At 38.6% G+C, this 13,776-nt stretch overlaps 1 protein-coding gene across 1 annotated transcript in view; it reads right to left on the bottom strand.

Moving 5' to 3' along the window:
- The window catches only part of LOC107709387 (potassium/sodium hyperpolarization-activated cyclic nucleotide-gated channel 4-like), an 85,576-nt gene that overhangs the window by 7,014 nt on the left and 64,786 nt on the right, over positions 1 to 13,776 (bottom strand). Inside the window, exons 10-12 of the mRNA XM_016513839.1 lie at positions 11,611 to 11,757; positions 11,275 to 11,515; positions 804 to 968 (exon numbers count right to left, since the gene is read on the bottom strand). Of these exons, the coding sequence (XP_016369325.1) occupies positions 804 to 968; positions 11,275 to 11,515; positions 11,611 to 11,757 (553 nt within the window). The remainder of the gene's footprint in view (positions 1 to 803; positions 969 to 11,274; positions 11,516 to 11,610; positions 11,758 to 13,776) is intronic.

Here is a 13,776-nt window from a genome sequence, read left to right as displayed (position 1 = left end):
ACACACACACACACACACACACACACACACACACACACACACTAACTATACTGATTTAAGCAGATTGTCTGATTCTGTACAAACAATTCAATAATTCTTATTTTCTTCACAATAATCTGCTAAATTACAAATTGGATTAGAGTTTAGGCCATTCTCTGATAGGAAGAGGAGAGATTAAGCAGTGCTACACGTGACCTGTTAGAACCTCAATTCATTTCAATACAGATGCAGAATCTGTAATTAATCACCGATGTCTGTATGTTATGAGTGACAGCGAGCAGCGCGGCTTAAAACCGCAGAACACTACAGGACGAGAGAACATACGATCAGACCTCATTCACATCACATACACATCCTCCAGAGCTGGTTTCTGAGTTTCTCCAGTCTGTCTCTATAATAAGCCCTCTTGCAGTCTCACATTGTGGGAACAGCTCTGCTATCAAATGATTCAGTCTGTAGTTTTACCGCGGCGAGTGGGCCGACGGAGCTGGATGTAGATGTTTACAGTGACGGACAAGAGCGCGTTCCCTCCTACTGAGCAAAATAAACACCGTAAACAGCAGCGAGACTCTCACGAGCCCGGACTGACTGACTGAATACGGCAGGAAACCCCAGACACTGACAGAGAAATTACACTCTAGACACGAGAGGGAGTGAGAGTTTAGTTTAGCTTCAGTTTTAACTGCTGTACAGCAAAAGAAATGCATTATAATGAGACTAAAGCTGTTCCTGATTCAAGTAATATTGATTTCACAGAGACAGCATCAGTAGTATGGAGTAGTATGCAGTTCTAAACTTCTCACCGATGCGGTCCAAGCGGTCCAGAGCAACGGTTTCAAACGCTCTCCTCATCATGGGATACTCCTCCAGGACCTCGTTGAAGTTGTCCACAGACAGCGAGTACAGACGGCAGTACGTCTCGGCTCGGACGCTGGCAGTGCGTCTACCTCGAGTCAGCAGACAGATCTCTGAATGAGAGAAGATACAAACTCATCAGTGTTGAGAATGAAAATCAGAACTGAGATCAGAATCTCAAAAAAACAAAAAAACAAAAAACAATTTAATTAAAGGTAAAATGCATTTAATCTGTGTTTATTTATAAAATAAATATAATATATTTTGCATTTATTATAACATGTATTATTATCATTTGCATTTATAATTATACTACATTGCATTTATAAATATTTCAGTATTAAGACTATTTTTGTTTTTAGGTTAGAAATGCAAATGATAATAAATAATAAATTATTATAAATGTATTTAATATAATCATTTCTTATTATTTGCATTTATAATTATACTAAATTGCATTTATAAAATGCATTTATAAGCATTTCATATTGGCAGAGTTGTAAGAATAAAGCTATTAACGCAAATTTTAATAAATAATAAATTATTATGAATGCATTTGGTCACATTTTATTTTGGGGACCAATTCTATCTATTAATTAACAATTAACTGCAACTTTTTCCACAATAAACTCCTAATTTGCTGCTTATAAGACATTAATATGTGCTTTATAAGTACAGCCAATGTACTAGTAATATGCATGCTAGTTAATAGTGAGAATTGGTCCCTCAACTAAAGTGTTACCATGCATTTATTATGAAAATTATTTGTTATTATTTGCATTTATAATTATAATACATGGCATTGATAAGCATTTTATACTGGCAGAGTTGTAAGAATATATATATTTTTTAAGGTTATAAATGCAAATTATAATAAATAATACATTATTATAAATGCATTTATAAGCATTTCATACTGTCAAAGTTGTTATAATATATTTTATTCTTTAGGTTTTAAATGAAAATTATAATAATTAATTATAAATGCATTTATGATAATTTATTATTTATTACTAGCTTTTATAATTATAATAAACAGCATTTATAAAATTTATAAACAATCAGGCTGGCAATCTGACTTTTTTCTTTTCTTAAGGTTAATACTGCAAACTATAATAAATACTATATTATTATAAATTATATTATATTTGCATTTATAAGCATTTCATACAGGAAAGGTTGTGAAAATATAGTTTTTCTTCAGACTTTTTTTTATTCAAGAAGACAACGTAAATTGTAATACTTCACATAGATTTTGAAGTTACTGAATCTGAAATGGATTTACTGTATGTAAACACATGTATCTATCAACACAAACGATACTCTCAGCTCATCACACACACACACACACACACACACACACACACGATTCCTGCATTAAAACTGCACGACACCACTGACAACCACGTCAAATCCTGAGCTTCAACAACACCACTGTTTAGCATGAACATGGAAAACACAATCTGTATAAACCAGAAAACACACACTTCCGATCACATTCTCTCTCCAAACAGATCCAGAGCTGATCACGCTGACTTTCTATCAAGGAAAACACAAAACAACAATCCTTCCTCCTTTTTGGGATTAAAACTGTCCTGTAATCCACAGCTGAAGCACTAAATGCCACTCAGAGCTTAGAGGACTGGCAGACCTCATATGTCACGGAGGATCAGCAGAATTACGCCCCATTTATCGGGGTGCAGAGCTGGCAACACCACCCTCTGCTGCCCTCCGGACAAGAGCAAAACCTCTGTCTGCTCACTGGCTGCTAAACAACCACTACCCACAATCCCCTCTGCTTCTTAGGGGCCATTTACACGACAACGTTTTCAGCCAAAAACTGGAAACTTTTTATGCGTTTTGACTGTTCGTTTACACGACAACGGCGTTTTGAGCACAGAAAACGCATATTTTTGAAAACGGGTTTGAAAATGCCACCGTTATCGTTTCCGTGTAAACACCCAAAACGGGAAACTTTGAAAACGGTGACGTCATGCGCATGCGTAGTGCGTGTTAGATATGTAGACATGCGCAGTACGTGTCGATTTTAAAGGCAAGCGCGAGCAAACATACACAACAATGGCGTAGTACATGGTACTGTTGTTGCTGTTTAAGAGTTTGCTAACGCTTCTTCAGGAAAGTGTGGATTTACTTCACCAATATTACAACCAACAGCGGAGACGCATCATATACAACATATAATCGTCACTTCCCTACAGGTACTGTTTACTAACAAGGTGACAGCGCCAACTACTGGCCTGGCATACGTAATACAGCGTTTTTGGCCGTTTTCGCGGATATGTGTAAACGCGAATCGTTTTGAAAATGTTGTCGTGTATACGTGAATCTTTTTAAAAAACGCAAGGGAAAAACTTTTCCGTTTTTGACTACATCGTTGTCGTGTAAACGTAGCCTTAGGTGCCAAACATCAATATAAGGGACGGGGGAAGAAATCAATCTAGACGCCATGCGATTCCTTTCGAGGTCGATTCTGGTTCGACCCACAGAAAGTCAATATTAGAATTGTAGATTTATTACTAATAATTAGTGCTGTCAATCGATTAAAACAATTAACTAATTAATCGCACATTTTTTTTCTGAAATTAATCACGATTAATCCCACCTAACATTAAAGTTTTTAAATATACTTTTATATTGCAATAATTACACATTCAATCTTCAAATTAACGTAGAAACAACATATATTTTTGAAATTTACAGTATATTTTTTAAATATTTGTTTAGTGGCATCTTTTTATGTCTGAAGGTGAGTATCACTGATACCAATATTACTGAAGTCTCTAGGAAATAGTTTTTTCCCCTCATATTTAACCACTGACTATAGCCATTCAACATTACAGAATAGTTATAATTGAGAGCTATCAATTTTAATTTTTTTATTAGACTTTAAAAAATAACTTCTAGTGAACTTCACACAATCTTCACATAAACCCATTATAATAAATATCATATTTAGCTACCTGTGCCCTTCAGCAAGTAGGAAATATACAGAAATGTAATAGCCATCAAACGCTAAATTCTAAATGAAATATAGATGAATCCTTAAAGCTCTTTTTATTTTGTTGTTTGATGAACAGCATCACAGCAGCTGGTTATGAGGTTATTTTGGCTGCTTTAAGAGCTGCCGCTGCTGAACATGACGCGGATCTGACACGCATCATAGTTTCTCATAACTCTTTACCTTTTCTGACTCACTTCAGCTCTTAAAGTCTCTATAATGAGCTGAGGAGTTGAATCGGGTGTGTGAGATGAGGGAGACAGTGCTGCTGCTCCAGGACAGTTTGGAAAACCACTGCATTTCAGGGACATGTTCTTAAATCTGACTCATATATAACAAATACTTACATGCATGCACAATTTTAAGGCAGCTTTAATCGCATTTTTTTGGTAACTTCATGACTTAACTGACGACATAACTACAACATTGAATGCTTGTAGTTTCTGTTGTGCTTTAATATGTTATAGTGCTTTAATATAATACATAATATAATACAGCGAGCGCTGCCGTATTTGTGCATGCAATTGAAGAGCACGCACTACGAGCACAGAATAACGGCTGACAGGACAGGAAAATTGTTTTTTACTGACATACGGCCTGACAGCATCTCATCTGAGAGCAGTTTACTGTTGTTCTACTGAAGCTCCTCATCGCCTGTAGCTTTTCCGCTCGTTTGACTCGCGCCTGGCGCTGAGGTGAAGTTGGAGTGCGCGTTTGAAAGTCTCCCGTTTGATGTGGTCGTAAAGACGTTCTGCGTCTAAATAAACGCAATTCTTGTCAAGAAAAAAACAGACAGAAGCAGCAGTTGTTAAGGGTTGCCAACCCTAGCTCCGCCCCTGCGTTAATTGCGTTAAACTGAAAAAATTAATCGCATGTGTTAACACTCTAATTTTGACAGCACTACTAATAATTCAAAGCACATGCAGAAGCACCGTACAAAGCATCGAGAATCACTTAGCGATTGTGACTCCTTGAATCCGAATCAAATCGTAACATTCGCAGCACTAATCAATGCATGAGCTGCATTCAGAGTCAGTTTTCTTATTGTATGATGACTATTGACTTGTTTGTATTTGTCTCCTGAGTAATATTTTCCTGGCATTGTGGCATTGGAATGACATCTCGGCTGGACACACAGAAGTGAAGCCGGATTTGTTCCAGAATGATTTTGTGATCTAACACTGACCTCCGTTTAGCTCATGGCAGCGTTTCTATTAGCGTGATGCGTTCAACAGCTGATCTCTGACTCATCAAAATAAAACGACATCAATGTCCAGCAGGAAATCCGGCCGGAATAATCAGATGGAATACCGGGATTGTTTACCATGATGGAGAAGAGTGTGCGTGTGAGTCAGGATTATGTTAAAGGGACAGTTCACCCAAAAATTCTGTCATGATTTACTAACCATCATGTCGTTCCAAACCCGTATGAGTTTCTTTCTTCTGTTGAACACAAAAGCAGATATTTTCAAGAATGTTGATAATCAAACAGTTGCCGGTAGCCATTGACTTCTCTAGTATGGAAAAAAATGGCTACGGCAACTGTTTGGAATTTTAATGTTTGGGTGAACTATCCCTTTAACTGTACGGTACAACCGTGTTTTTTAAATACTAAGTGGATCTGTTCTGGAACGTTGCTTGTGTATATTTAATTACAATCTAAACATCACAAACACTTCACAGCCAGGAAGATATTGAACATAATCTCAAAACTGCCAAACATTGGTTGATTAATAGAGCAAATCACAACTTGTATACCATAATATATACATGTTATTCCGGGGAACTTAAAAAAATACCATGAAACAACAACGACAGCATGGTACCATGGCAGTATAGATATAATGCTATAATTATTTTTGCTGCAATTCAACAACAAAAAAGGGTTTAGATATTAAGACTTTGAACTGTAATGCTATTTCTAATGTCCTGACATTTCTGCATAATTCCACGGGTTTTAAAGGACAGGAACATTAGGACTTAAAAACGAACAAATAAGCCAGAATAAATACACCAAGTGAGCCAGAAAAAAAAACACACAAAAATGAATCAGTGAACCTGTGCGACACTCTCCCTGTAAAGAACTCTCAACATGTCAGTGTGTAATGAGAGTCAGAGAGCTCGAGCCGTGAGAGGATTAAAAGCACAGCAGCCTCACACACCAGCCATTGGCAAACAACGCAGCCAGAACCACACACACACACACACACACACACACACACGCACACGTACACACAAAAATACACAGAATTTCTCTCTGTCTCACACCAGAGGCGCTGGTTGGCTTTTTTAGTCTGCATCAGCTGAATGTAGTCAGCTGATATCTAAATATATCTACTTGTTGGCTCATATATATATATATATATATATATAAATTACAAGTATATAATTCAGACATTTCAATAGTTAACAGGTCTTTACCTGCACATTTTACAATTAAATATTATATTATAAATATGTAAACAATTAAAATTCTCAATAGCAAGTCACTGGAATAAATAAATAAATAAATATAATAATTTTTTAAATAATAATAATAATAATCCATTCCTTATTATTAATTGTTGACATTACAGGTCTGATCTCCAGATAATGCCAGGTCAGTGTGATGTGTCCTGACGGACTTTCAACTTGAGCATATCTGCACAGGACCTGAATTACAAATCCCAAGTGAAGGTTTGCCTCATGAATATTAATGACTTACGTGACGGTTACGTGGACGGTTCAGTAATATTACAGTTCACAGCAAGGTATACACGATATAATTAATATTCATGAGCAGAGACATCACTGTGTTGTGACGTCACACCCTCCAGTTCATAACTTGTTCTGGCACCACTGACACACACACACACACACACACACACACACACTCATGTGATCCTGTCTCAGATCAGATTTAGTCTGGAGAGAGTGACACAAGATGACAACACTGATGAGACACTGTGTTCGATTTTCCTCCTCCTCCGACAGAAACAGGCTGAGATTACTCGGATCTGAGGGATTTTCCCAAAGAAATCCTTCCAGATCAGAATGAATCAAACACTCCCGATCATGACATTTAACTAAGAATGATCTACACACACACACACGACACACTCCTGCCACGCTTTGAGATTGTGCTGCAGATTGTAGCTTTTATCCAAAGAGGCTGACGGCACATGTATTACAGTGACGGTCCACCTGCAGCATGTGTGTGTGTGTGTGTGTGTGTCAGAATAAAGGGTATCAGAGTGACTGTCGGCCCTCTTTATTCCTCAATAGTGTAGAGCATCACTAGTGCTGCTGCTCATAGTCAGAGTCAGTGAATTAAAGGAACACTCCACTATTTTTGAAAATAGGCTCATTTTCCAACTCCCCTAGAGTTAAACAGTTGAGTTTTACCGTTTTCGAATCCATTCAGCCGATCTCCGGGTCTGGCGGTAGCACTTTTAGCTGTAGCTTAGCATAGATAATTGAATCTGATTAGACCGTTAGCATCTCGCTCAAAAATGACCAAAGAGTTTCGATATTTTTCGATTTAAATGATATTACGCAGCGCCTGAAAATAGTCCCCAGCACGCTCCCTGTGCAAGCAGGTGGTCACGTTGGTTATGTTGACAGAAGTTAGCCCATTTTCAGGCGCTGCGTAATATCATTGCACCTGCTGCACCCATGCTACGGCAGCAAAGTTCCTTGATTATTACGCCGGAATGAGAGTATAGTTCCTAGCCATATCGGTCTAGAAAATCGCAACTTTTCATTTTCCGTCGGTTTTAGGACACAGTGTAACTACAGAAGAGTCAAGTTTTAAATAGGAAAAATATCGAAACTCTTTGGTCATTTTTGAGCGAGATGCTAACGGTCTAATCAGATTCAATGATCTATGCTAAGCTACAGCTAAAAGTGCTACCGCCAGACCCGGAGATCGGCTGAATGGATTCGAAAACAGTAAAACTCAACTGTTTAACTCTAGGGGAGTTGGAAAATGAGCCTATTTTCAAAAATAGTGGAGTGTTCCTTTAAACACATCTAGAGACCAGAATATCACAGAGACTTGAGGATGCAGGACTCTTTTGACTTAAGACAGTAAGAGACCACCTAGCAACCACCCACAACATCCTAGAAACCACGTAGGAACCATCCAGACCACTCTAGAAACCACCTAGCAACTATCCAGAACACCCTAGCAACTCCTCGGAACAGCCAGAACACCATAGCAACCAGTCAGAACACCCTAGAGGGCACCTAGCAACCACCCAGAAGAACCTAGAAACCACTTACTGTACCATCTAGAACACCCTAGCAACCACTCAGAACACCCTAGAAACCACCTAGCAACCACACACGCCAACCAGTCAGAACACCCTAGAGGGCACCTAGCAACTACCCAGAAGAACCTAGAAACCACTTACTGTACCATCCAGAACACCCTAGCAACCACCCAGAAGAACCTAGAAACCACTTACTGTACCATCTAGAACACCCTAGCAACCACTCAGAACACCCTAGAAACCACCTAGCAACCACACACGCCATAGAAACCATCTAGCCACCATCCAGAACACCCTAGCAACCACTCAGAACACCACAGAAACCATCTAACAACCAGACCACCCTAGCAACCACTCATAACACCCTATAAACCATCTAGTAACCATCCAGAACACCCTAGCAACTACCCAGAAGAACCTAGAAACCACTTACTGTACCATCCAGAACACCCTAGCAACCACTCAGAACACCACAGAAACCATCTAACAACCAGAACACCCTAGCAACCACTCATAACACCCTATAAACCATCTAGTAACCATCCAGAACACCCTAGCAACTACCCAGAAGACCCTAGAAAACACCCAGCAACCATGCAGAACATGCCATGCAGACCATGCAGTCTCCCTAATCAGACACACCCAATTTAGTTATTGCAGTCTCTACTAACGAGCTGATGAGTGGAATCAGGTGTGTAAGATAAGGGAGACATACAAAAGGTGCAGGGCAGGGGGGCCTCCAGGACAGGTTTGGGAACCACTGCCCTAGAAACCACCTAGCAACCACACACACCATAGCAACCGTATAGCAATACCCCAGCATTGACAAACAACTCTCACATTTTCTTCAAAATAAAATAACACCCTAGCAACCACTCAGAACACCACAGAAACCATCTAACAACCAGAACACCCTAGCAACCACTCATAACACCCTATAAACCATCTAGTAACCATCCAGAACACCCTAGCAACTACCCAGAAGACCCTAGAAAACACCCAGCAACCATGCAGAACACCACAGGAACCATCAAGCAACCAGAACACCCTAGCAACCACTCAGAACACCCTAGAAATTACCTAGCAACCACTTGCAACACCCTAGAAACCACCTAGCAACCACTCAGAAAACCCTAGAAACCACCTAGCAACCACATACACTATATAAACCATCTAGCAACCATCCAGAACACCCTAGCAACTACTCAGAACACTGTAGAAAACACCTAGCAACCACGCAGTACACCACAGAAATCATCTAGCAACCAGAACACCCTAGCAACCACTCAGAATACCCTAGAAACCACCTAGCAACCACACACACCATAGCAACCGTATAGCAATACCCCAGCATTGACAAACAACACTCACATTTTCTTCAAAATAAAATAAAATAAAATAAAATAAACCTGGCTTCTCTTGCTCTAGTCAGTGTCTTCTTTCATATTCATCCCTCTTTAATAAGTCAAACTCAACCATGCACCCTCATTACGGGGAGCGAGTCACATGACCTGGTATGAGTAGCGTGTAATTATCATCAGCCCCGTGTTTAAATCATTGATGGCTGACACAATCACAGGAATCATGAGGGCATTCATGTGTTTACTGTTTCTGACTGAGACAGACTGTTCTAAACCCTACTGAGCTGCCTACATAGACAGCAGTTTATGCTCTCCATGTGATGCCTGTCCTAAAATGCATGCAGCAAAATTATGCTGTCTTCTAAGTCAGCTTGTTTTGGCCAAAGCCAGCGTCACATTAGTAATAAACAACAGACACCAGGACAGTAAAATCTCACATCCCCCTGAAGAGCCGTTGCATAAATTAATTTCATGAGCGAATAACTCGGGTTAAAAACAAATTCTCCACGGCTTTCCGTTCCTTTCCCAGCACGCACTGGTGCTAGGACTTGGAGACTGGAGATGGTCAGGAGCGTGTATGTGAAATGCAGATTAACGCTGGCGTTGTGGTAGAGATGGATCGTGTGTTATCTTTCCATTACTTCCAGCAGAGTTCCTACGGTCGAGGTCAGAGGTCGCGAGGCATACACTAGCTGTAATTAGCAATGGTCAGCAGGTCACATGCGGCTAAATGCCTCGTTATTTAAACAGAAACCACTCAATGAAATGAAGCAAATGAAAGTGTCGAGAGTTGCAGTCCTGACCTCGTCTAAGGCTCTTTTCACATTGCTTGGACCAAATTACCCACAAATCACCTGAGACGTAACGTCATGTGACTAATGACTCTGAAACCACAGGAAGATTACATCATGACTGAATACAAGAACACACACAGTCTCAAAGTTCACTAGTGCCGTCACAGACAGCCAATATAAAAAAAATTATATATATATATATTTAGAATGGTATAGCATGCGCTGTGAACTAACATGAACAATGAATAATTGTATTTTTATTAACTGTTCAAATGTAATTTATTTCTGTGATGCGCAGCTGTATTTTCAGTATCATTACTCCAGTCTTCAGTGTCACATGATCTTCAGAAATCATTCTAATATGCTGATTTGCTGCTCAAGAAACATTTCTGATTATTATCAATGTTGAAAACAGTCGTGCTGCACAATATTTTTGTGGAAACTGTGATGCATTTTATTTTTCAGGATTCACAGATGAATAGAACGTTCAAAAGAACAGCATTTATTTGAAATAGAAAACTTTTGTAACATTATAAATGTCTTTACTGTCACTTTTGATCAATTTACTGCCATGTAAATGTGTCATCTTTATTCTTTATTTATTCATACAATCTAATCCCGTGTGCTTGTGTCACAACAGGAAAAAAGCATTTCATCGAGCCGCAGAACTGATATTTCATGTATCTTCAGATCTCTCTCTTCTGAATTATGAAAACTGAAGGATAGAAAGTTTGAAGAGCTGCATCAGGAGCCCCAAAAATTCAAACGGAAATGACCCAAACATTACCTGCCTCGCATCTGTGTCAACGGCCCAGAAACAGGGCACTTATCAGCTGTGACTGTCCCAAAAGCTTAGCGGCAAAACGCTTTTGTTTTGTCTAATCCATCATTATGAATATTAAAGCTGGACAAATGGCTGAGCTCCACTATGTGTGTGAGTGTGTGAGTGCATGATCCACTTTTGTATTTCCACGTTTGTGATTCATTTGTACCTCCAAAGTAGGACCCGTCTGACAGCTTGGTCTCGTTGTTTCCTTTGGTGAGGACGCTCACCACGCCGTGCTGGATGAAGTACATCTTCTTTCCGATGGTTCCTTCCCGTATGATGTAATCTCCAGGTTGGAAGACCTCAAAGCGAAGTTTGGTGAGCATCGACGTCACAAAATTTGGATCCGCGTTGGCGAACAGCGGCATAGACGCCACCAGCTTCCGACAGTTGAAGTTTATGATCTCCTGTGAAGTGAAAAGCAAAACGAATGCAAATGCACCTACTGCATGAATACACAATGGTAACACGCATTACCCAGCATGCATCTGTGTGTCCTCACCTCTCTCAGTGGCTCATTCAGTTCTCCCAGAATGCTCTCTTCATCAAACATCTTCCCCTGGTATCTGTGCTCGTAGTAATCGTGGATCCGCTGTCTCATGTCCGCTGGCAGCTTATGGAAGGACATGTACTGCTCCACCTGCTTGTACTGCACACACACACACACACACACACACACACACACACAGTTATTATTGTGAATTATGAAGAGGGCTGTCAGTTTTTAACATGTTAAACAGAAGTTTATATTATATTATATTATATTATACATTTTTTACATTATATTATATTATAAAAATAAACAAATGTTTTATTTAAAATGCTTTATATTATATTTTTTATCATTTCAGATATTATTTTGACTTGTGGATTATGTGTAAACATCTGTTATGTTAAATGTTGCATTTTAAATTATTTATTATGATTCATTAAATTATTTATTAAATGTAATTATTTTATTACATTTAACTACATTTTAAAACATGCATTAATACATTTTAAAACTATTATTATTGTTTTTTTGCATCAAACGCATTAAAGTTACTACAATCCGAAAAACCTGCCACTGAGTGTGTGTGAGACACAGTGAGAGAGGTACACGTGTGTACACACTCCTGCTGAATTACAATTAGCAACTCACACACACTTTATGCATCAGTTTAACATGCACAGCTATAATCGAACACAGAAAGCACACGAGGATACGTCACATTTCTATTCCCTTCTCATTTGTTGTGCTCTATTTGTGATGTAATGAATGTGTATTGTGCTGATTCTGTAGAAGGTGAGTTTTCAAACTTTATTACACTCAGTCAGCTGCTGCCATAAAACACAGCAGACGCTAATATCCTCTGAATGACACTATAAAGACAGAGAGAGACAGAGAGATGAGACTAATGAGACGGTGAGCATCGGCCCCATGATGAACTGCCTGCGGTGCTGCCTGAGAGAAAACCCACACACACACACACACACACACACACACTCAACAGAGTTACTGTGTTTGCTGTTGTAGAGTTTATATAAAGCTGATTACAATGACTACAGACTTGAAGCGATAAAGCAACAAGTGATACAAGCTCCTCTTCCATGTAAATCTGGGTTTTGCTCTCAACAAACGATCACATGGGTTCTATTTCTGCAGCGTCATCCTGAGTAGCTCCGCCCACAGTTACATCTCATTGGTCCAAAATGCTGCTCCTCATAACTGTATATTACACATCATCTTTTCTGATTGGCTGATGTGTCACTGAAAACTGAACACATTTGTGTAACTCTAAGACAACATCTAGAAGAAAACTCTTTAGAAGTTTACATTTTTAGATTTTACATTTATTCTTTCACCCAAAGCGACTTACAATAGGGGGGAAAAATGTATTAAAAATATTTAAAACACTCAATTCACCTCTTTTTGTCTTTGAAGAACCAGGATTCATATGGTCTTAGAAAACCCGGATATATGCGGTAGGGTTATTATTAGGGTTTTTAACTAAAACTAAAAACATAAAAAAAAATTGTAATGAAAACTATATAGACACATTAAAAATAATAATAATAATGACAAATGATAAAAACACATAAAACTTAAAAGAAAAAAAAAATCTAAAAATTACTAAAATTTTAATATTTATTTAAAACAGAAAATATAAAAATACAAATATTTCAAACTATTAATAAAAATTATAATAGTATCTAATTGATACTAAAATAACATTGTTATGAGAAAGTGTGATTTCTAGAACTGGAAACGTCATGTGAATTAATAAGATATTAAAATGCTATGGGAATTTTTGTAATGTTTTCTAGTTATGTCAAGCTTATCCTTATCCACTAAATCATAAATGACTGGAAAAGTCAGGGGTCCTTTGAATATTGTAGTGGAACACTAAAGATGCAGTAGAAACTCACTGATTCTGTAGGTCTGCACCCTTCATAATCAATGAAGAGCTCTCGCTCTCCTCCTGAATGAAAAACACACCAACCTTCCCCTGTTCATGTGCGCATCCCAATTAAGCTGTTCCATCGACTGTGACGGCTCACCTACAAACCACACACACACGCTGACCTCTGCAAGTGTGTGTTGATTTTTAATCAGGCTCTGTCCACCGATAGTATTCAGAGCACACACACACACACACACACACACACACACACACACACAGAGAAG

Source organism: Sinocyclocheilus rhinocerous, unplaced genomic scaffold (genome assembly GCF_001515625.1).
Source record: "Sinocyclocheilus rhinocerous isolate Xijiao unplaced genomic scaffold, SAMN03320098_v1.1 scaffold3403, whole genome shotgun sequence".
In the NCBI taxonomy this organism is placed as follows: Eukaryota; Metazoa; Chordata; class Actinopteri; order Cypriniformes; family Cyprinidae; genus Sinocyclocheilus; species Sinocyclocheilus rhinocerous.
This window is presented reverse-complemented; position numbering and strand designations above follow the sequence as displayed.